This window comes from Schistocerca nitens, chromosome 8 (assembly GCF_023898315.1).
Source record: "Schistocerca nitens isolate TAMUIC-IGC-003100 chromosome 8, iqSchNite1.1, whole genome shotgun sequence".
Lineage (NCBI taxonomy): Eukaryota > Metazoa > Arthropoda > Insecta > Orthoptera > Acrididae > Schistocerca > Schistocerca nitens.
Window position 1 is genome coordinate 484,463,695 of NC_064621.1, and position 21,546 is coordinate 484,485,240.

At 46.5% G+C, this 21,546-nt stretch overlaps 1 protein-coding gene across 1 annotated transcript in view; it reads right to left on the reverse strand.

Annotated features, from left to right (window-relative positions):
- The window catches only part of LOC126199629 (A disintegrin and metalloproteinase with thrombospondin motifs 7-like), a 583,524-nt gene that overhangs the window by 546,844 nt on the left and 15,134 nt on the right, over nt 1–21,546 (reverse strand). The window contains exon 3 of the mRNA XM_049936555.1: nt 15,999–16,214. Coding sequence (XP_049792512.1) covers nt 15,999–16,214 — 216 coding nt within the window. The remainder of the gene's footprint in view (nt 1–15,998; nt 16,215–21,546) is intronic.

Consider the following 21,546-nt stretch of genomic DNA (forward strand, 5'->3'; position numbering starts at 1 on the left):
GGCACCACTGGCTAAGAAATCGATGAAGTAAGCACATCGTGTGGAGATCGCGTGCCTTATGTGGGCGTATCCAACCTAGCTGGGAGTATGAAGGACTGATATGATCATACAACCGTATATTGCACAAGTATCTAACGCAAGCATTCATCACTAGCTCGAGGCATTTCGAATCTTCACTATTTGTGCCGTGTTGATAATCATTAGCAAGCAGAGGCTAGCTGCACATTTAGTTATACTGACGACATTTCGACATTTTCAGTAACTTCTCTGTAACAATATACTTCACTCGGGAGTTTGAATACTATTTCTGAACATCACTAGAGTTAAAATCTTCATGGACCCTTAGCGGAGAAATGGTGCACCTGTGACACTTTAGTTACGTAAAAAAGTATTTCTTTCTATCGCCTCTAAAGGTAAAGATAAAGTCTGTGGCACAAGCCCGTCACCGGACTTCCGGCCTGGTGGAGTGCAGCCCTTCTATCCGCCGCGGCACTAGGACAGAGAACAGGTGGGCTCATCGCCCCAGCTGCCTTTTAGGCGTGCGTAGGATCCCTAGTATTCATTTTGACTGCAGACTTAGTGGACCTGTGGCGTCTAGGAGGTACTGCGAAAGAAAATATCTCCACCTCTACCCCAGGCTGGACAAGGCTCCAGTGCCGTAGTCTAGTGCTGCACCCTATGATCACCACAGCTCCTTTATCTCTTCTAAATACTCTCAAATATTGTGCACGTACTTTTTTATACCCTGTATATGTACGCTGTGTAACACAACGATACTGACAGATTGTAGAGGGCGCTTTCAAAAAGACATTGAGGATAGATATCCGTATCTGGAAACGTCATCCTACGACTCTGTAGAACGTCAACGAGATATATAGGACAAAGGCTACCGCTACGCTACCACTTCTGCAGCAGGCGTTAGTATGTACGCTGATGAACTGTAAGTGTAACTCGTCGCTGTGTGCCTGACAGCATTCAGAACGTATGATGGCTTCGGAAATGTACACACATTTCACAGTAACGCTATGTCAGTGTGCACATCCAGAATGCTGCCAAAGAGGTGACATACCGACAAGCATTGGCCACTGTTATTTCAAACTCTCTGACCGTCATTGCATTATGTTTCTAAAACATAAGTTCCTGTCATCTGTCTGCCCCGCAAGACATCATCTGCAACCTCTCGAAGTTTATCGGTACTGCTTTATTAAACACTGTATGTTGTGAAACGAAATAATGCTATGATTCCCTTGGGATACATCTGTAGTTACTTCCACGTCTGAAGAACGCACGGTACGAGTGCGGTCTCTGCAGTTTTTACTTTTCTTGTTGCTCTTAGCGTATACGAGGAGAAGTCATAAAAGTTTGGGTAACACCTCAAAAAAAGTTACGTAAGTCAGCTTTCATTTGTTTAAAGATACATGTCTGTAGTCGCGTACACACTGAAACACCATTCCCGCAGTAGGATAGCATGCCGCTATAGGAGACAAAACAGAATTGTGCAGCCTATTGATAATGTGGAGTATTATGCAGTAGCCCGCCAGGTTGGCCGTGCGGTCTAACGCACGGCTTTCAGGGCGGCAAGGAGCGCCGGTCCCCGACACGAATCCGCCCGGCGGATTTATGTCGAAGTCCGGTGAACCGGCCAGTCTGTGGATGGTTCTGAGGCGGTATTCCATCTGCCTCGGAGAATGCGGGCTGGTCCCCTTATTCCGCCTCAGCTACACTATGTCGGCGATTGCTGCGGAAACAAGTTCTCCACGTACGCGTACACCACCATTACTCTACCACGCAAACATAGGGGTTACACTCGTCTGATGTGAGACGTTCCCCGGGGGAGTCCACCGGGGGCCGAACCGCACAACAACCCTGGGTTCGGTGTGGGGCGGCGGAGGGGTGAAGTGGACTGCGGTAGTCGTCGTGGGGTTGCGGACCACTGCAGCTGCGGCGGGGACGGAGCCTCTCCATCGTTTCTAGGTCCCGGTTAACATAACATAACATCATGCAGTAATTCGTTTTCTGCATTTCAAGGTGAGCAACGCTGCAACAATCCATGCTGGCAGGGACGGCTCCTGCATATGTTTACAGGTTTGCACTACCCACGGAAATAATTAAGTTGAATTGTGTTTACTTTTTGAGCTTCCAACACAAGTGCAGTAGTAGTGCTCCACTTCCCCTCTGTTGAACTACACGGGCTCTGTCTGCAAGTGCCGAAAGCCGCCGAGTGGGAAGGAAATGTGTTGACGGCGCCTTGGGGATGCTCTATGCCTGCTAAAGCGGACTAGGGTGTGTCAGGTGTGGTGCGAAGTGGTAAGGAAATGCCTGGCAGCACTGTTCTCGTATACGGCCTTGTGTTAATAACCACCTCGTCCAAGCCTACCTGCCAGCCTCAGGAACAGGGTCCTAACTCTTCCGAAACTGTCAGATCTTAAAAAAAAAGCTGAATTCTCGCACTTACCAGTTACGTGCAGTTGCGAGCGAAATAACTATTTATAATGCAGTGTGTTCGCTATTTCAGCATGTGCTCATTTGACAAGCGAATACGTGAAATAACGAATGAAATAATTTCCTTGTTATCTTAACTCAGTTTAAGCAAGTCTGAAGAAAAATTAGATATCAAAAGGTTGGGTAGGTCGACTCCTACTTCGACAATATCGCAGAGAGTTAAAACGAAAATACATCGCCAGCCGGAGTGGCCGTGTGGTTCTAGGCGCTACAGTCTGGAACCGAGCGACTGCTACGGTCGCAGGTTAGAATCCTGCCTCGGGTATGGATGTGTGTGATGTCCTTAGGTTAGTTAGGTTTCAGTAGTTCTAAGTTCTAGGGATTGATGACCTCAGAAGTTAAGTCTCATAGTGCTCAGAGCCATTTTTTTCTGTGCTTATTATTTTGAGGAGAGCATTTGTGTACTAAACATGGAGTTTGTGACATTCAACAACTCCTTGAAAAATTAGGAAACACGAACTTCCATCAGTCCATATGAATAACGTTTTGAATTTGGCAAGTCTAGGCACTGTAAATATACCTTCCGAATTAAACAGTGGGTACATAAGATACGTGACATCGGACAACCAAAAAGTTACCGACAGTGGGAACATGTTGTTGTTGTGGTCTTCAGTCCTGAGACTGGTTTGATGCAGCTCTCCATGCTACTCTATCCTGTGCAAGCTTCTTCATCTCCCAGTACCTACTGCAACCAACATCCTTCTGAATCTGCTTAGTGTATTCATCTCTTGGTCTCCCTCTACGATTTTTACCCTCCACGCTGCCCTCCAATGCTAAATTTGTGATCCCTTGATGCCTCAAAACATGTCCTACCAACCGATCCCTTCTTCTAGTCAAGTTGTGCCACAAACTTCTCTTCTCCCCAATCCTATTCAATACCGCCTCATTAGTTACGTGATCTACCCATCTTATCTTCAGCATTCTTCTGTAGCACCACATTTCGAAAGCTTCTATTCTCTTCTTGTCCAAACTAGTTATCGTCCATGTTTCACTTCCATACATGGCTACACTCCATACAAATACTTTCAGAAATGACTTCCTGACACTTAAATCTATACTTGATGTTAACAAATTTCTCTTCTTGAGAAACGCTTTCCTTGCCATTGCCAGTCTACATTTTATATCCTCTCTACTTCGACCATCATTAGTTATTTTACTCCCTAAATAGCAAAACTCCTTTACTACTTTAAGTGTCTCATTTCCTAGTTTAATCCCCTCAGCATCACCCGATTTAATTTGACTACATAATGAATCTAATTATTAACTGTATACCTTTATGTGGTGCATTGGACTTGCCCTCAGAGGACGTAATGACACAGAATTTTTTTTTCAAATTGTCGTGTTCATCTTGCCTTGATTAATTTTACTGCAGAATTAGACCCTGTAATACAATGGCATTTAGAGAAAGCAACATTATTCAAAAGCGCCTCTAAAACTATACAGGATGAACTCCTCCAGTGCATTATTCAAGTCTGCCAAGAGGAAATTAGAAAGGAAATTAAAGATGGGGAGATTTCGGCAGGAATGAAACCAATGATGTTCTCTGCGTTTTGCAGATGGAAGATCAGTTGAAAGATTTTGGGACTTAATAGTACCAGAAAAACAAAATCACCACTTGGAGAATAGTCCGCACGAACTAATATCACAAACATAATGGAGGGGCAACTGTCATGAATTGCTCATCACGTGGGGTGTAGGCAGCTGTTATGCAAAAGTTTTTCAATCCTCAGAAATTCATTCCCAGTGCAACAGCTGATTCTCATTATGGCTTAAAGTTGCTTCGATTAATAAAACTGTCCGAATATTTTTCATTAAAATTCAGGAACTTTGCGGCTTCTTTTCAGCATTTCCGCAAAGAAAAGCAAATGTCGACGAAATAGTACGAAAACGACTGCCACGTTCAGTGCCTACTCGATGGAATTTTCAGTCTGGCAGCGCCAATACTGTTTCCGAATACGGGGAAGATATTATCAAGTGCATGGATAATATGAACAAGGGGAAAAACAGTGGAATGAAAACACTATCCTACAAGCCTGTGACTTAGTAACGATTTTAAAGGACGAAAGGCTCATTATATTCTTTTCGTTTTCCATAAAATTATGACTTATGTGTATATTTTGTACAACCAGATACAGATATGGGATATTGATCCAACTTATGCACGAGATTAGGTGACAGCTGTTGAGCGTGCAGTTGCAAAAATTGCAGAATGAGTGAATGAAAATTCAACATTCTTGCACACGTATCACTGACGCTGTAGCAGTTATGTGCAGTTATTAGTTATGAGGTGAAACAAAGATTCAATTCCACTGGGCACCTAGTTGCAGCCTCTCTTTCTCCATCAGAGAAATTCACCGTTCACTCTTACAGTTTCCCAGAAATTGCTTTCAGAGCTATAACTGAATGCTATTCTTTTTTGGAAACAAATAAACTTCGAAGGGAACTGTCTGTTATATGTGGTAGAGAGGATTCAAAGGTATTTGTGGAGCTTTGAGCTTGCAAGATTATGAAATAGATAATAATCGTTGTGATACATTGAGCAAAACTGTGAAACTCTTGAAACCGTTAGTTGCAATTCCAATGACCACATCAGAAACAGAACCTTGTTTTTCATAACTGAAACTTGTCAGAACATTATTGGTTCAAATGACTCTGAGCACTATGGGACTGAACTTCTGAGGTCATCAGTCCCCTAGAACTTAGAACTACTTAAACCTAACTAACCCAAGGACATCATACACATCCATGCCCGAGGCAGGATTCGAACCTGCGTCCGTAGCGGTTGCGCGGTTCCAGACTGTAGCGCCTAGAACCACTCGGTCACCACGGCCGGCTCAGAACATTATTACGGAATACCACGGACCAAGAATGACTATCAGCACTCGCAATGCCTTCTATTATACGAGACCTCGTTGTAGGCATTTCCAACTTCTGTCAAAGAGTGATTAAAAAATTTGTAAACATGAAGGAAAGAAAAATGAAGTTTCTGTACAAGTGATCGCTATTACATCAAAATGCAGACGTACAATCGAACGACGTTAACATTCGGTCTTGCTGGAAAAGGCTAATAAGGCAGACCTACTCCTTTTTGCGTACATATACACTCCTGGAAATTGAAATAAGAACACCGTGAATTAATTGTCCCAGGAAGGGGAAACTTTATTGACACATTCCTGGGGTCAGATACATCACATGATCACACTGACAGAGCCACAGGCACATAGACACAGGCAACAGAGCATGCACAATGTCGGCACTAGTACAGTGTATATCCACCTTTCGCAGCAATGCAGGCTGCTATTCTCCCATTGAGACGATCGTAGAGATGCTGGATGTAGTCCTGTGGAACGGCTTGCCATGCCATTTCCACCTGGCGCCTCAGTTGGACCAGCGTTCGTGCTGGACGTGCAGACCGCGTGAGACGACGCTTCATCCAGTCCCAAACATGCTCAATGGGGGACAGATCCAGAGATCTTGCTGGCCAGGGTAGTTGACTTACACCTTCTAGAGCACGTTGGGTGGCACGGGATACATGCGGACGTGCATTGTCCTGTTGGAACAGCAAGTTCCCTTGCCGGTCTAGGAATGGTAGAACGATGGGTTCGATGACGGTTTGGATGTACCGTGCACTATTCAGTGTCCCCTCGACGATCACCAGTGGTGTACGGCCAGTGTAGGAGATCGCTCCCCACACCATGATGCCGGGTGTTGGCCCTGTGTGCCTCGGTCGTATGCAGTCCTGATTGTGGCGCTCACCTGCACGGCGCCAAACACGCATACGACCATCATTGGCACCAAGGCAGAAGCGACTCTCATCGCTGAAGACGACACGTCTCCATTCGTCCCTCCATTCACGCCTGTCGCGACACCACTGGAGGCGGGCTGCACGATGTTGGGGCGTGAGCGGAAGACGGCCTAACGGTGTGCGGGACCGTAGCCCACCTTCATGGAGACGGTTGCGAATGGTCCTCGCCGATACCCCAGGAGCAACAGTGTCCCTAATTTGCTGTGAAGTGGCGGTGCGGTCCCCTACGGCACTGCGTAGGATCCTACGGTCTTGGCGTGCATCCGTGCGTCGCTGCGGTCCGGTACCAGGTCGACGGGCACGTGCACCTTCCGCCGACCACTGGCGACAACATCGATGTACTGTGGAGACCTCACGCCCCACGTGTTGAGCAATTCGGCGGTACGTCCACCCGGCCTCCCGCATGCCCACTATACGCCCTCGCTCAAAGTCCGTTAACTGCACATACGGTTCACGTCCACGCTGTCGCGGCATGCTACCAGTGTTAAAGACTGCGATGGAGCTCCGTATGCCACGGCAAACTGGCTGACACTGACGGCGGCGGTGCACAAATGCTGCGCAGCTAGCGCCATTCGACGGCCAACACCGCGGTTCCTGGTGTGTCTGCTGTGCCGTGCGTGTGATCATTGCTTGTACAGCCCTCTCGCAGTGTCCGGAGCAAGTATGGTGGGTCTGACACACCGGTGTCAATGTGTTCTTTTTTCCATTTCCAGGAGTGTAGTTGCAATCCTTCTTAATTGTTTTATTCTGTATAAATGCTGCTGCGACATGAACGAGCGATCAATTTATATCATGCATTACAAAAACATGAGCAGTTCGCTGATTATCTCTCCTTCGTCAATGTATTTCTTACTGTGCAAAGTGCACCACCATCCTTTTTTTTTCACTGGCCACCACTGTATGTTGTGTTGCTGGAAGTGCACGGCAACTATGCAACATCATATTATACAGTGGTTAAGTGGTACAGATTGTTCCAGTGTGGTTAAAGCAGGCTGAATGAAATGGCAGATCATTTCTCTATGAAGAATACGGAAACGAAGTGAAGTGGAGGCGCCGGCGTTCGAAGATGGGTATATCACAATTGACCAGGTAATGAAAAATGATAAATCAGTCACAGATCAATTTTCAACGTCTTGTACAACATTTTGAACGTGACGGGAGGTTCACCTGTCTAAATATCGGTGGTTGTCATGTAAGCTACTCGGCTGTATTTCCGGAAGTTGTTTGGAGTTGACAAAAGTTGCCGGCCACCGGATTCAGCATCTACCCATACCCATTCGTAAAGCCTTCTCCCTCCCCCCCCCCCTTCCCTCCCCTACCCAAACCGAGGCAGTAGCGAAAATATTGAAGTTTTGTCAGGCTGCTCTACCTGACATCTTTGACGTTGTAAGCACCAAGGCCCTTTAGAAATATTTGCAAAACAAGCGGTGGAAACATGTTGATTCACTACCATCGAAACAGGCAAGGAACCAAACATGAGTGTTTTTTGGGACTGTCATGGGCTGATGCTAACAGAGTATTCTCCTAAGGAGCAAACCATCACAGGAATATACTAATGAAATCTGACGAATTTCCGGTATGCTGTGAACACGAAACATTGCAGGAAGCTGACTAAGCGGTTGCTTTTGCTCCACGACAACGCCGTAAGAATTCTGCACAGGACGCTACCACGTGTTCTCGCGCAGTCAGTGCTTTCATATTCTTTGCTCGAATGAAGAAATCATTGCGTGGAAGGAATTTCCAGAATGATTATGAGGCGTTCTTTTAGGATGAACGTTTTCTGAGCAGACAATGCAGGTTTCTATGAAACAAAGTATCTACCAAGTTGTTAGAAAAAATGTGTCGCGTTGTAAGATAAACATGTAGAGAAATACTAACAAAGTCACTAAGTTTCATGATCGTAGGTTGATTTTTTTTTTGACATGACAATTTAAACTTTATGGCTACCCTTCGTACTGTGGAGAAGTAAAGTCGGCATATTCTGTAAGTATCGCAGTATTCCAGCTGAAACAATATACAACACACTTGCGCGGTGGCCGTCAGCGAAAATGGACCGGAGTGTTATAATTTGTTCCTGAGCGAGAGCTCCCTCCTTTTGGGTCGACTGAAATGACGGTCGTCTCCGCACCATGAGTGGTTTATTTATGACCGCTGCCGACATATTGGTAAATTGAAAATACTCTACCTCCGAGTAGCATAGCCATTACGAAGTGATTCTCGCGCCGTACCACGCCGAACCAGTAAGTACATATGTAGTGCCAGCACTGCGTGACGAAAGCGCAGATTGTTGTCCTCAAACAAGCACTCTCATCGGGCCTTGTGTTGGGCCTTGGTAGTCGGAGTTGCTTTCTCCCACAACTGGCGACAGGGGACATGCCATGGCGACGCCTTCCGTCTCTTCATAATAATTTCCATTGAACAGCAAGTACGTTGAAGTGAGTACAAACTCAAAGAATCTCGTCAGGTGCGTGTCGAACACTGGATACCAGACTGAGGAGCTGGGAGCTGCTACCCCATAAACACCGCCACCCATCGCGACGAGAGCACGTATAACAGTGGGAGTGGTGAAGGAGGAAATGACCAGCATCTATAGGACGCCGACAGGAGCGGAGCAGCAATGTCTGAAGACAACTCTACAACTTCCCAGGGAATACTCCACTCGTCTATTAGACAAGACACAGGCATTCCGCTTCTGCAGGGCAGATTCAGTATCAGCGCCAGGTCATTCTACGAAAAGGCGGGGCAATCCAGAAAGCGGCTCGTCCGCGAATTGGGCCATGAAACACATCATAGGCCAACAACGTGTTGGCCTGATATGCTGCAGGGATAATTTTCCCACTGATGAAACAGGAAATCAGCACCACATCACACAAGATAAAGTTTTTGTTTTCTTCCCCACGGAAGACCAGGAACAGTGTTTTCATGCTTACGCTGCACAACATGCCGAGCGAGGAGAGCTCGCCAAAGAAGTAACATCAACAAGAAGAGTAGTAGCCATTCCAGCTCCAGCAGCAGCACAATGTGGACCTATAGGCTCTTCACTAGCAACTGACTTGCGACGCTTTTAAAAGAGCAAACTGTCGTGTAGTTTCGAAGCAAATTATCGTGTTCTGGAACTTTCACTATGTCAGACCAGCCGGCCCCCTCCAACGATGGGCTCGAATTCTCAGACAACGAGATGGAAACTACGTTCGCAACCAAGACTGCGAACGCAAGATGCTGTTACAGGATCGACTTGGAGAGAAGAAAGAAGTGCTTGATGGCAGATGCCCTCACCACTGCTTGCCGGGACCACATTATGGAAGTTTCGAGCAGATTTTGGTTCGAAGAGTGGACATGTCCTTGCCTGTTCTACGCTCCTTACCTGCGAGATTGTACTCAATCCGAGAGGAGGAGCACATTTTCAGATGAGATATTCATCGCTCAACACCATCCTGCGAACAGCAAGAAGCTCTACCTCCATGAAAGCAACAAGAAAGTCATCGTGACCGTGGAGCAGATTGTTGATTTCCCAGCAAACACATGTCAGACCACTGCCAGCACGTCCGACGTAGCAATGTCGCAATGTTGGACACACCAGAGGTAAAGCAGACCCGTCATCACAAGGCCATAGACATAACACAAACCTCTCAGCAAGGCCCTGCTGCTACTGATGAGGATTGCTCCAACCAGGCCAGCTCAAGCAGGCCACAGCAGAAGAGGAAGCAACAGGATGACGATTTAGTTGTCCCCAGGTGAAAAGACAAGGTCAAGGCCAAAGTGATCGAGAGGATACAACCAAACCCACTCGCAACCACAAACTGCTACTCTGGCATACCAGAAGCAGTCGCAGAGGACGACACCACGCCTCCACAGGAGGGGATGCTCCCTTACACCACACCTAGCCCCATCTTCACCCAGTGGACAGATCCTTACGAGGTCCTCCAACAGATGATTAGAGATATCGTCACCTCCACATCCATCTGAGCTGCCAAGAACGACCTGCGCAAGAAACGAGTGGCGACAACCAGCAATCGCCAGAAAGTGATGGAGCTCATGGAGGAGAGGAGGCTGTGTTGCTACATGCACAATGCCAAACCTCTTAAGCAGCTGAAGTACCTTTTCCCTTGTCTTCTACTGAAGACGGATCCGCAGCACATGGAGGAGGAGCTCGCAGCCTTGAAGCTCGCTGCCCAGTCTGGGGGCATCATCAGGTCGCTCAGAACGCGCAGGAAGATTCCCTTGTTCCTGATCGTCCTGATCGAGCTGACATCAGGGTGACAGCGGAACCTCTCCGCAAAAAGAGTATGTTGCCACAGCACTATTCTTGTCAAGTTACGGACCACACAGCATGCTACTGCTCCATACCAGTACAGAGCGTGAAATGTGCTTGACTTTAGCATAGCAAAGAGTTCTCCAAGAAGAAATAAGAACCCTGCAGTGGTGCAACTGCAACGATTCACTTCTGGCTAGTTACAGAGACTACAACGCGTTCAAGAGACGCAAAGGATTAAAAAAAAAGTTCAACCAGGCACCAGTTCCGCTGACATCGTCAGGAGGAAGGCACCAGATCACTCCCAGCAGCAAGAAATTTCAGTCCTTGCCGAAGAGCACCAGCAGCAGCAGTAGCAGCAGCCGTCATTCGCGACTACGACCCCCCCCCCCCCCCCCCCCCCGCATCATAGGGCGTAGCATGCGGGAGTGGATGTCGTTCTGAACATCCTAACCACCGCATGCTGCCATAGCTCGTGGAGTGTGTTACCCAACAGCCGGCAGCAGCCACCCAGTCGGAGCCCCAGGAATGCAGGTAACCGCTATGACCGCCGTCGCTATGGGGAGAACGCGAATGAGCTCAAATCGCTTTTGCGATCATTGAATCAACTCATGCACCAACTTCTAGTCCAACCAGCTCATGCATCAGCTGCTAGTCCTCATCGACACAAACATGGCAGCCCTCCAGGCCCTCGCCGCAAGTAACTAGACACACGATGGATAACAGTGGCGTACATGATGTAACTGCCTGCATTTAATGCAAATCTTTCGCTGCAGCAAGGCGAATTTCATCAATTCATAGGGGAGTCGCGTTGACAATTGTCTCGTACAGGAAGCCTTCTTCAAACCCGAAGTCAGCTATACCTGCTACCGCACTGACATGTCGATGACAGTAAGTGACAGGGCCATCTATGTTAAAACGTCGCTGCGGCATCACCAAGTCATACTGCCAGAGGTTGCCACGCTGGAAGCCATAGGGGTGACTGTCAACACTACTGCCACAAAGACGTCTTTTTCATGAACTATCGATAGCTGAAGGGACTGCTCCAGGAAGTAGATTTCGGAGTGGCAACTTCTCACTGCCGGCGATTTCAACGCAAAAAACACGGAATGGAATTCTAGCCTCAACTACGTCAGTGGGGGTCGCCTGTCTCGTGCTGCACACCAGAACGACGCCATATCCCTGGGTCCTTTTGACCTTACCACCTTCCCTAACAAAAGAGATGTGGCGGACGTGGTCGACGTCGCTCACCTGAATGGCATAGGTAAATTCACGATCTCCAAAAGAGAAGTCCTGTCGTCCAACCACGTCCCTGTGATCTTCAACATGGACCTGATAGATGCAACGCTGCCAGCCAGTCATTCAAGCTGCTGAAGAATGGACAGTGAGGGCTATCAAACTGTAATAGAACTGTTGGATGAAGCACTTGACCCAGAGGAAGTGAGGGCTGACGTAGTGCTGGCCTTCTTCAACCACAGAAAATTGCGAACAGCAGACGAAGCCACTCCAAAGCGACCACAACGGCCACGAGACTCCTCACGCCTTCTCACGCCCCACGTACTGGTGGCAATCACCGAGAGAAACCAGCTGTTCCGTGAGTGGCAGTTCAACCTCCAACCAGACACGCAATACCATGTCAGCCGCATGATGCAGCAGATTAAAGTAGCTGTAGACGAGCACAGGAAACGGGACTAGGCAGACCACGTTTCCGCGATAAACTCCGACGACGGCAGCGCGTGAAGAGTCCTCAAAAGGTTCCCGTGCGGCCGTTAACGCATTCCGCAGCTGCATGTCGGCGATGACTTCGTCTGTGAGCCAGGTGCCAAGGCCGGCGTGCTGCCAGACGCGTTAGAAGACAACTTTACGCCAGTGGCCGACGTCGTCGACAAGAACCACAACCGCCTGTTTCAAGAGCAACTATTCACCTTCGCAGGCAACCAAAAGACGTCATATAGCAAATCACAGAGAAAAAACTCGCAGCACTACTCCAGTCTCTGAACTCCAGCAGGGCAGGAGGCAGCAGTAGCGTCAACCACATGCTGAAAAGAGGCATCCACTGGGGATTCATCGGCCATTAGTCGATATCTTCAATCGGTTACTTCGGGCGGTCATCCACCCCTCCTCATGGAAACACACGGAAGTGGTGCCTATCCCAAAAATTGGGGCCAACGCCAGGCAGCCAGTTACTGGGCCATCAGTCTACTCCTATCCTTCTCGAAAGTTTTCGAGATGCTATACGCTAGCAGGCTGATGATGTTACACGCCAAGCAAGAGAGTGTCATACCAGTCAATCAGTTTGAGCCTCAGAGTGACCATTCCACCTCTCACCAGCTGCTGAGACAGGTGAAACCGCCAATGAGGGCGCTGGAAACAAAGGAGCACCTTGGGGTAGTGTTTCTCAAGATCTCCAAGGGCTTCGACTCCTTGTGGCACGGCGGCCTCGTGTACACACAATTTGTGAACGTGATATCGACATCACACGTGATCCATCTTTGGTCGTATCTTGTTGCGAGAACCTTCCATGTGAGGGCAGACGATATGTCATCCACTGACCGGCAGATACGTGCAGGGGTACGGCAGGGGTCGGTGCTCAGATCCTTGCTGCACTTCCTGTAGACTGCCGACGCTCCAAGCGTTGCACGCTTAGAGTTGACTCTGCGCCGACGATACAGCGCTGTTCACCCGCAATATGAACGTCCAGACCGTGCGTCGTCATCTACAACTCGGGTGCGATGCAATGGGAGGCTGGGCGACGGCGATTTAAATTAAATGCCACCAAGAGACACGCAGGAGCCTTCACCCAAAGGAATCTGACGCCAGATCTGCCGCCTGTAAACATCACGGGAGGCCCCGTCCCATGGACAAAGACTGCGAATTATCTCGGAGTGATCCTTGACCAAAGGCTCATTTGGGCACCACATATACGTGACGTCAGAAAAAAGAGCAATGCGATGTCTCCGCTCCCTGCATTCGCTCCTTAATCCACAGTCATCGCTGCCGCCACACCACGGCATTGTGCTTTACCTAACACTAGACAGACCAGTGTTAAGAGAACGCAGCAGTGACTCAAACATAGCGGCGCGGCAGAGGCTGCAGAACCGAGCTGTGAGGCTCGCTCTGCGCTTCTTGAGGCTGTATTTTGCTCGTCTGCTGCACGAAGACTCTAGAATTCCTCTTTTGCCGGACAGAATCAGGCAGAGTACACGGTCTTCCATCATCATGGAACTAAGTCACGTGTGCCGCCGTGATTAAAGTATACCGTGCATGGCAATATGGCGCTGGTACCAAAGTAGCTCAGATGCTCCAGGGGCCATGTATTACAGGGGTGAGCGACGGCTGCGGAGATGCGCACGGACGAACAGGCGTGCATCTTTTGGGCAACTGGCTGCCTAGGTGAACCAAGTGGCTACCAATAGCGTCTCCTCAACGATCGTTCAGTGAATGTTGGAGTGTATGGGCTTCTGCAGCAGGAGTCTGGTTCACGCACCCATGCTGACTACTGTTCATGGGCGACGAAGGCTGGAATTTTCACGGCAATACCTCAACTGGATGTCTACTGAGCGGCGGCAAGTGGCCTTTCAAAATGAATCACATTTAATGCTCCATCGGAGCAAACATTCTGCAGCAACAGTCGGAAGAGACCAGGCTGGAATGGGGAGCGTTATGGTCTGGAGGACGTTTTCGCGGAATTCCCTGATGATCTCGTCATGCTGTGCGGCACAATGGAGCTACACAACTATGAATGTATCCTTTGGGACCGTGTCCACCCGAAAAGGCAGTTCGTTTTTCCTCAACACTTTGGCATCTACCAGGAAGACAGTGCAACGTGGCCACAGTTGGTAGTTCACGTGTACTGTTCGAAGAGCACCAGGATGAGTTTACCGTACTTCCCTAGCCACCAAACCCCACGGATTAAAACCCAGTCGAGAATCTGTGGAATCACCTCGACTTTCGAAAGGCGTTAGACTCAGTTCCACAGTGTCGCTTGCTCCAAAAAAGTGCGCGCTTACGGTCTATCCGATTACATATGCGGTTGCATAGAAAGTTTTGTAACAGGCAGAGAGCAGTGTGGCGTCCTGAATGGGGTGACTTCAACAGAAACAAGTGTAACTTCAGGTGTGCCCCAGTGCAGCGTAATAGGTCCACTGCTTTTTACGATTTACATAAACTAACTGGTTGATGGTATTGACAGCGGCATTAGACTGTTTGCCGATGATGCTGTAGTCTACAGGAGAGTGGTATCACACGAAAGTTGGGAACAAATCAATGAGGATTTGCGGAAAATAAATGCGTGCTGTAATGAGTGGCAGTTATCTCTCAATATTAGTAAGTGTAACCTACTGCGTATAACAAGGCGAAAATCTCCATTAATGTGCGAGTACAATATAAATGACCAGTCTTTGGAACTGGTAACATCAGTCAAGTATCTGGGTGTGACTATTCGAAATGATCTCAAATGGAATGATCAGATTACATAAGAAACGGGCAAGGCGAACTCTAGATTGCGGTAGAATCCTGAAGCGATGCAATCCTTGAACAAAGGAAATTGCTTACAATACGTTAGTTCGTCCAGTCATCGAGTATTGTTCGTCTGTATGGGACCCTTACCAGTTGGGTGTGATTCAAGAGATTGAGAAGGTCCAAAGAAGAGCGTCAAGATTCGTGACTGGTACATTTAGCCATCGCGAGAGCGTTACTAATCTCATTGAAAGTTTGAACTGGGACACACTTGCAGATAGACGGCGCGCTAAACAGAAGGGGCTGCTCAGTAAATTCCGAAACTCGATCTTCACCGAGGATGTAGAGCATATATCATCACCACCAATTTTAAAATCGCGCAATGATCACCATTCAAAGATAGGGGAAATTATAGCTCGTACTGAGGCGTTCAGACAGTCGTTTTTTCCTCGCGCGATCCGCGATTGGAACAGAAGAGGGGGGGGGGGGGGGGAAATGGGGAATATGACTTTGGCGCGAATTGTGCCCTCTGCCACACACCGCTTGGTGGCTAGTGGAGTATATATGTAGATGTAGACGTAGACCGGGCGTTCGCGCCATGTATCCTCAACCGGAAGACCTAGCTACGGCACTGGAGTCGGCATGGCTTCACACTGCTGTCGGTACCTTCCAGAACCTTAATGACTCTTCTCCTGCACTTCCGCGCTGGGAAAGGTAGCTATTCAAACTTCTGACAGATGTTCACATGAATAAGACTGGACTGTGTTGATGCTGCTTATGACTTACATCGTTCTTGAGAACAGTCGAAATAACTTGTGACTTCCGTGGTAGTATGAATGATGTAAACCAAATGGCGTGCAGTCTAGATTTGACGGAAATCACAGCCAGATACTGATACTTGCTATTACGGAAACTGTGAGTTCTCGTTGACTTACGTGATATCTTGCCCAACGCTATTCCATAGTGAGAGTGCTGGCTCACCAGGCCGTCGCAGAGTGAGAGCGCGGCGCGGGATCCGGCCATTCCCCGCACGCGCCCCGTGTAGTGGCACTGCCGGCGACCCGCGGCCCGCAGCTGGGAAGCATTCGGCACGGGGCCGCGGCGTCGCTCCACCACCAGCGCCGGCGATGCCAGCCCCACGGACGGCTGCAGCTCCACGTGCAGCGCCGCGCCGCGCCATGGCACCCTCACGTGTACCTTCGCACGACGATCACTTGCTGCTTACTGCGTCTCCACTTGTTAGTTGGCAGACCGGGAAACAACATTAAGGGGAGGTTTACTATCTTCTGGTTCAAAAAATAGATTCTTTAAAATCCATTTTTGGATCCATAAAAGTGTTTAGAATCCACCCCTGAAACGGTTTTTCCTAATACCGAACGGAAATGTTTGTTATTCGCAGCTGAACAAAAAAATGCACCTGCCTAAAATTGGCCTTTTTCACGCACCATTTTTTTTTTCGGAGGACGAGTTATTGTACCGGTACTTGGGAGGAAACACACAAAATTCAAATGAAAGTTTGAACGCGTGTGTTTGGTAGTTAGCCCCGAAGCATTTACATTGTGGTGCGGAGACTGTGGAGACTGCGACTTTCCTGGCAGTGAGCAGCTTCAACGAAGTGTATACTGCAATTCTGAAGACCATGACAACGATGGACGCCACCCTGGGACTCTATTCGACGCAGTTCGCCAAGCATTCGGACGATCACCGGATTCAAGCGGCCGAAAACCGAATGTCACCGGCCGTACGAGCGGCTCTGGAACAGTGCAGGACGGCCCAGATCGAGCAGAACGCCCTCTATGAAGAGGAGGAAGAACTAGTTTATGGACCCGGAATAGCAGATTGAACGTAAGTTGCATAATATTGTATTTATATGTAGTCAAAACTTTAAACGCGTTTTTCTCGAAATGACTTTTTTAGCCGGCCGAGGTGGCCGAGCGGTTCTAGACGCTACAGTCTGGAACCGCGCGACCACTACGGTCGCAGGTTCGAATCCCGCCTCGGGAATGGATGTGTGTGATGTCCGTAGGTTAGTTAGGTTTAAGTAGTTCTACGTTCTACGGGACTGATGACCTCAGAAGTTAAGTGCCATAGTGCTCAGAGCCATTTTTTTTTTTTTTTTACTTTTTTATCGCGCGGTGTGGTAACTTCAAATCTACTGAACCGATTGGCATGTTTCTTTGTTTCTAACCAAACTAACTAAATTTTCTAGGAGTTGGACCACTTTTATTCCGATCCATCATCTATAAATATTTTTACTTGGCCGACGAACTCGAAAAGTCGATGAAAAAAACCCAATTTTTTTTCAAATGGCCCCCATTTTGTTTATTATGGTCAAAATAACCTAAGTGTGGTACAACTTCTAAACAATCTTATATACTTCGCTAATGTCAACTCAATTTTGATTTCAGACGAGCCGGCTGATCTGTGACATACCGCGCCTGGAGGTCTACATCGAAATTTTGTTTCGTTCCGACAGCACTTCGCCTTTGCTCTTCGACATTTCCGGTCAAAAAATTCCAGTTTGTAGAGGAAATATCAATAAACATTTTGACCAAATTTGACATTGATATCTATAACACATCTCAAGAAAAAAATTCTCAAAGAACATGCTTTTTTCGGGCCAAAGTTAGTAAACCTCCCCTTAATAAACTAACACTGCCAGGACTGAAGATCATACCGAGACACTGCTCGCGTATAGAATACGTATTCTGTAGCTAACTCCTAATCTTGAAACTTCCCAGGAGATTAAAGCCGTGGGCCGGTCCGTAACAGAAATCTGAGACATTTATTTGCCTTTCGTGAGCAACTGCTGTGCCAACTGAGCTACCCAAGCACAACACACGACCTGTCTTCACAGCTTTACTTCTACTAGTACCTCATCTCCTATCTTCCGAACTTCACAGTTCTCCTGCGAAACTTAGAAAACTAGCATTCCTGGAAGAAAGGATATTGCGCAGACATGGCTTAGCCACAGCCTGCTGGATGAAATTTTCACTCTGCAATGGAGTGTGCACTGATATGAAACTTGATGGCAAATTAAAATTGTGTTCAAAGGGTCCTGTAGCCACCTTTCATTGCCAACGCTCGTAGTGGTCAAGTCGGCAAAGAGGTTTCCGCTACTTGGGAGAAATCCACCTGCGTTAGGTTGGTGGCGGAAATAGCATCCTGGGGTTTTCCGGTCCACGCGGAGCGTGGAAGAGGCTGGAGAAGCGGGAGGCAGTCTGCCGCCGGTACGGGAAGCGTACACAGCTGTGCTCCAGTCGAAGAAGGGTGAGTTGGACTGACCGCGTGGCGCGTTGTCACATAGAAAGGGGAGCTTTTAGCTTTTGGTCTCGAATTTCGTCTTATAAAGATTTATTTGCTGGGTTGCAGCAGGGAATCCAAGGCTTTTGTAGACTTTCAGTTTGATTCCCAATGCAGTCTTGACTTTGATCCGTGAGAGGAACGCAGCACAAGGGAGTTGCATATGTTGAAGTGCCCTCGGTTCAGTGTGAATGTTTATGTGCCTACAACTGTGTGTGTATGCTTCTAATCTTTTTCGGATCTTGGTAATTTTTGTGTATTTGTGAATTTTCTTTGTCTCATGTGATTAAAATTTGGCCACGGTCCATAGAAATTGTCTCCGCGGACCGAGTGGGCACGCGAGTCTGTTATGAAACGTATAGTATTTCACAAGCAATTGTACATAGTTAGCATGCAACAGCAGTCTATAGATGCACTACATCAATGTTTTAAGGAATAAATAATTTTGCCTTCAATCTTATCTTGTGTACCGATGTTACGTCGCCGTTACCTTCGCCATTTACCTTGTAGTTTTCCTTGTTGGCCCACCTATAGCGTTTCCATGTGCACAGGTGTAGTGATTAGTGTCACTTTTTTTTATCTGAAACAAGTGCTCTGGAATAGATCGTGTTTTCACGAATCTTGCTGCAGGCTGCACTTACGCATGGTGTTCACAACCTATTTACTTTACTCAATACTTGATTCACGGGAAGAATGCCTGGATCATATTAATAAATACATCCCATTCTTTATCAATGACGTTACAATGAATGTTCTTTTGTGAGTTTTTCTTATTAATAAATTAAGTAATTTTCCGACTCAGTGCTACTTCTTCTTTGTCGTGTGGCTAGAGTTGGTGGCGACCCTATCTTTTATATTGATTTCAGTGTCAAGTAGCATTTTCTTATTCAAAGTGCGCGTGGCTCTTTTAGCTATCAGGATACATTCAAAGGGCGCTTCATGCTTCTTACACATAGCGTCCTTTTATTCACGCCACTTACAGTGTTACGGACCGAGACTCAAATTTGGGAGCTTTGCAAGAGAACTTCTGTGAAGCTTGGAAGGTAGGAGACGAAGCACTGGCGGAAGTAAAGCTATGAGGAGGGGTCGAGGGGTCACACTTGGATAGCTCAGTTGGCGGAGCACTCGCTTGTGAGTGGCAAAGGAGTTCGAGTCTGGATCCGGCGCAAAGTTTTAATCTGCTAGGAAGTTTCTTATCAGTGCACACTCTGCTGCAGAGTGAAAATTCAGTCCTGGATATACAATCCTGTTTGCACTTGGATATATGTTTATAATTACTTTGTGTTCATGTAGGCATATTTTTGGCTTGCAGTTCATTAATGAAGGGAAGTTTACATTCGTAGAAACATTTAGAAGAATCGGCGTGCCATCAGTCCCTGAAATCGCCTTTGTAAACTGTTTACCCTAGGAATGACAGCTGAATAATGTCCAGCCTTAAATCAAGATTCACGATAAACGTTTCCAAGATAATCGTATTTGCGGCTAAAAATAAAATTAAAGTCTTTTGAAACCAATTGTTACATTACGGAATGGATGAAATTTCGTACAGAAAAACATATTCAATTTCGTTTAACCTGTATGGTCAGTGTTTTCTTTTTTTGTAAAACATGTTTTAAATATGAACTTATGTAAAAGTATGATTTTAATTGTAGGTTTAATTATGTTTAAGAACTAAAAATATATGAAAAACATTTCATTTATTGGATGTTATAAATAAGGCAGTGGCAGAGGTCGCCACAACTCGATTTTAGTGCAGATTTAGTGAGCTGCAGTGTGAGTCTTGTTCCAGCCTTTGTATTGCGGCAGTGTCAACTATATGCATATTTTACTGATGTTCAAGATTTTAGTAACAGTTTGTAGTAAAGTTTGTAAAAAGTTATATGTTATGCTGCTGGAGAAGTCTTAAAACAAAAAAACAACATTAAAATGAAAATATTCGAAGGGTTATTACACCTCATTACAAAAGGATCACCCAAGCAAAGTTGAACTACAATCCCAAAAATAGGCATTCATTCATCGATTTACTGAATTAGTTGTGCATTACGATTCAATGTTTTTGGCTCCTCCTCGGTTATATACATTTGATATGTGTTAAACTACAGATCATCTGCACTATTTTTTATACACTGACAGAAATATAAATGATTTTACGCATACTAATGAATGGTTAATTCTCATGCTCACTGCCTCCCTGCGTACAGAATAACATTAACACTACAACGGATTATTTCACTATAGATGTGGAGCACGTTGGCACGAAAGACACGGAGCGAAAGGCGAAAGGTGAATTACTAGTGATACAGAAACCAGACGGCAGCTATAGTACTCGAAGCGCGTGTAAAGAAAGCATTATTTTAGAAGGGAGTGAGACTGATATGTAGTCTATTTCAGATTTTATCCAATCTATAAGTTGTGCAATTTACATGGAAACCAAAAAGATACTTGAAAAGACAATTAAAACTCAGCGAGAAGAAATTAAAACTTTTAGGCGATTTCCTTTTGTATTCTTACATCAAAGTCACAAAACCAATTCAGAATGAAGTAAACGGTGCCAGGGGTCATTTCAGACTGTCAGATTAATAAATCACGCAATCTCCATTGACAATATGTCAATTATTTCCCCTTTGCCGTTTGCTGATAATATTTCAATTCTGTCACAGAAGCCAAAGGACCTGGATGATAACGGAATGGCCTGAAGGTGGACTTAAGCCTCAGTAAAGTAAAAGGTAATGCAAAAAAGTTGCTTTAATTCAAGCTGTGGTGAGAGAATGAATTAGATTAAAAAATTTGACAGCAGAAGTAGCAGATAAGGTTTGTTATTCGGGCAGCAACGTGAAGTGCCGAAATATAGACGGTATACAAAACGGACTAACAAGAAAAGCGTTTCTGAAAAACAAAAATTCACCGATGTGGAATATAAGTTTAAGTAGCCGGGAGCCTTTTTTCGGAGGTACTTGTTTCATTATATTTGTTTATTTTATTTACACGTCTAGTTCCGTAGGACCAAATTGAGGAGCCACTCCTCATAGCCACGGAACAAGTCCGTACATGAAATTAACATCAGAAAAGTTTGTAACACATAAAATAAAATTTACATGAATCTTATCCAGACAACAAGCTGCTGAGTATGTATTAGCAGAGTCAACAGTATAAAACAGGAATTACCTTAATTTGTTTTTTCAGAAATTCCCCTATACAATAGGAATGAGCCATGAGGAAATTCTTC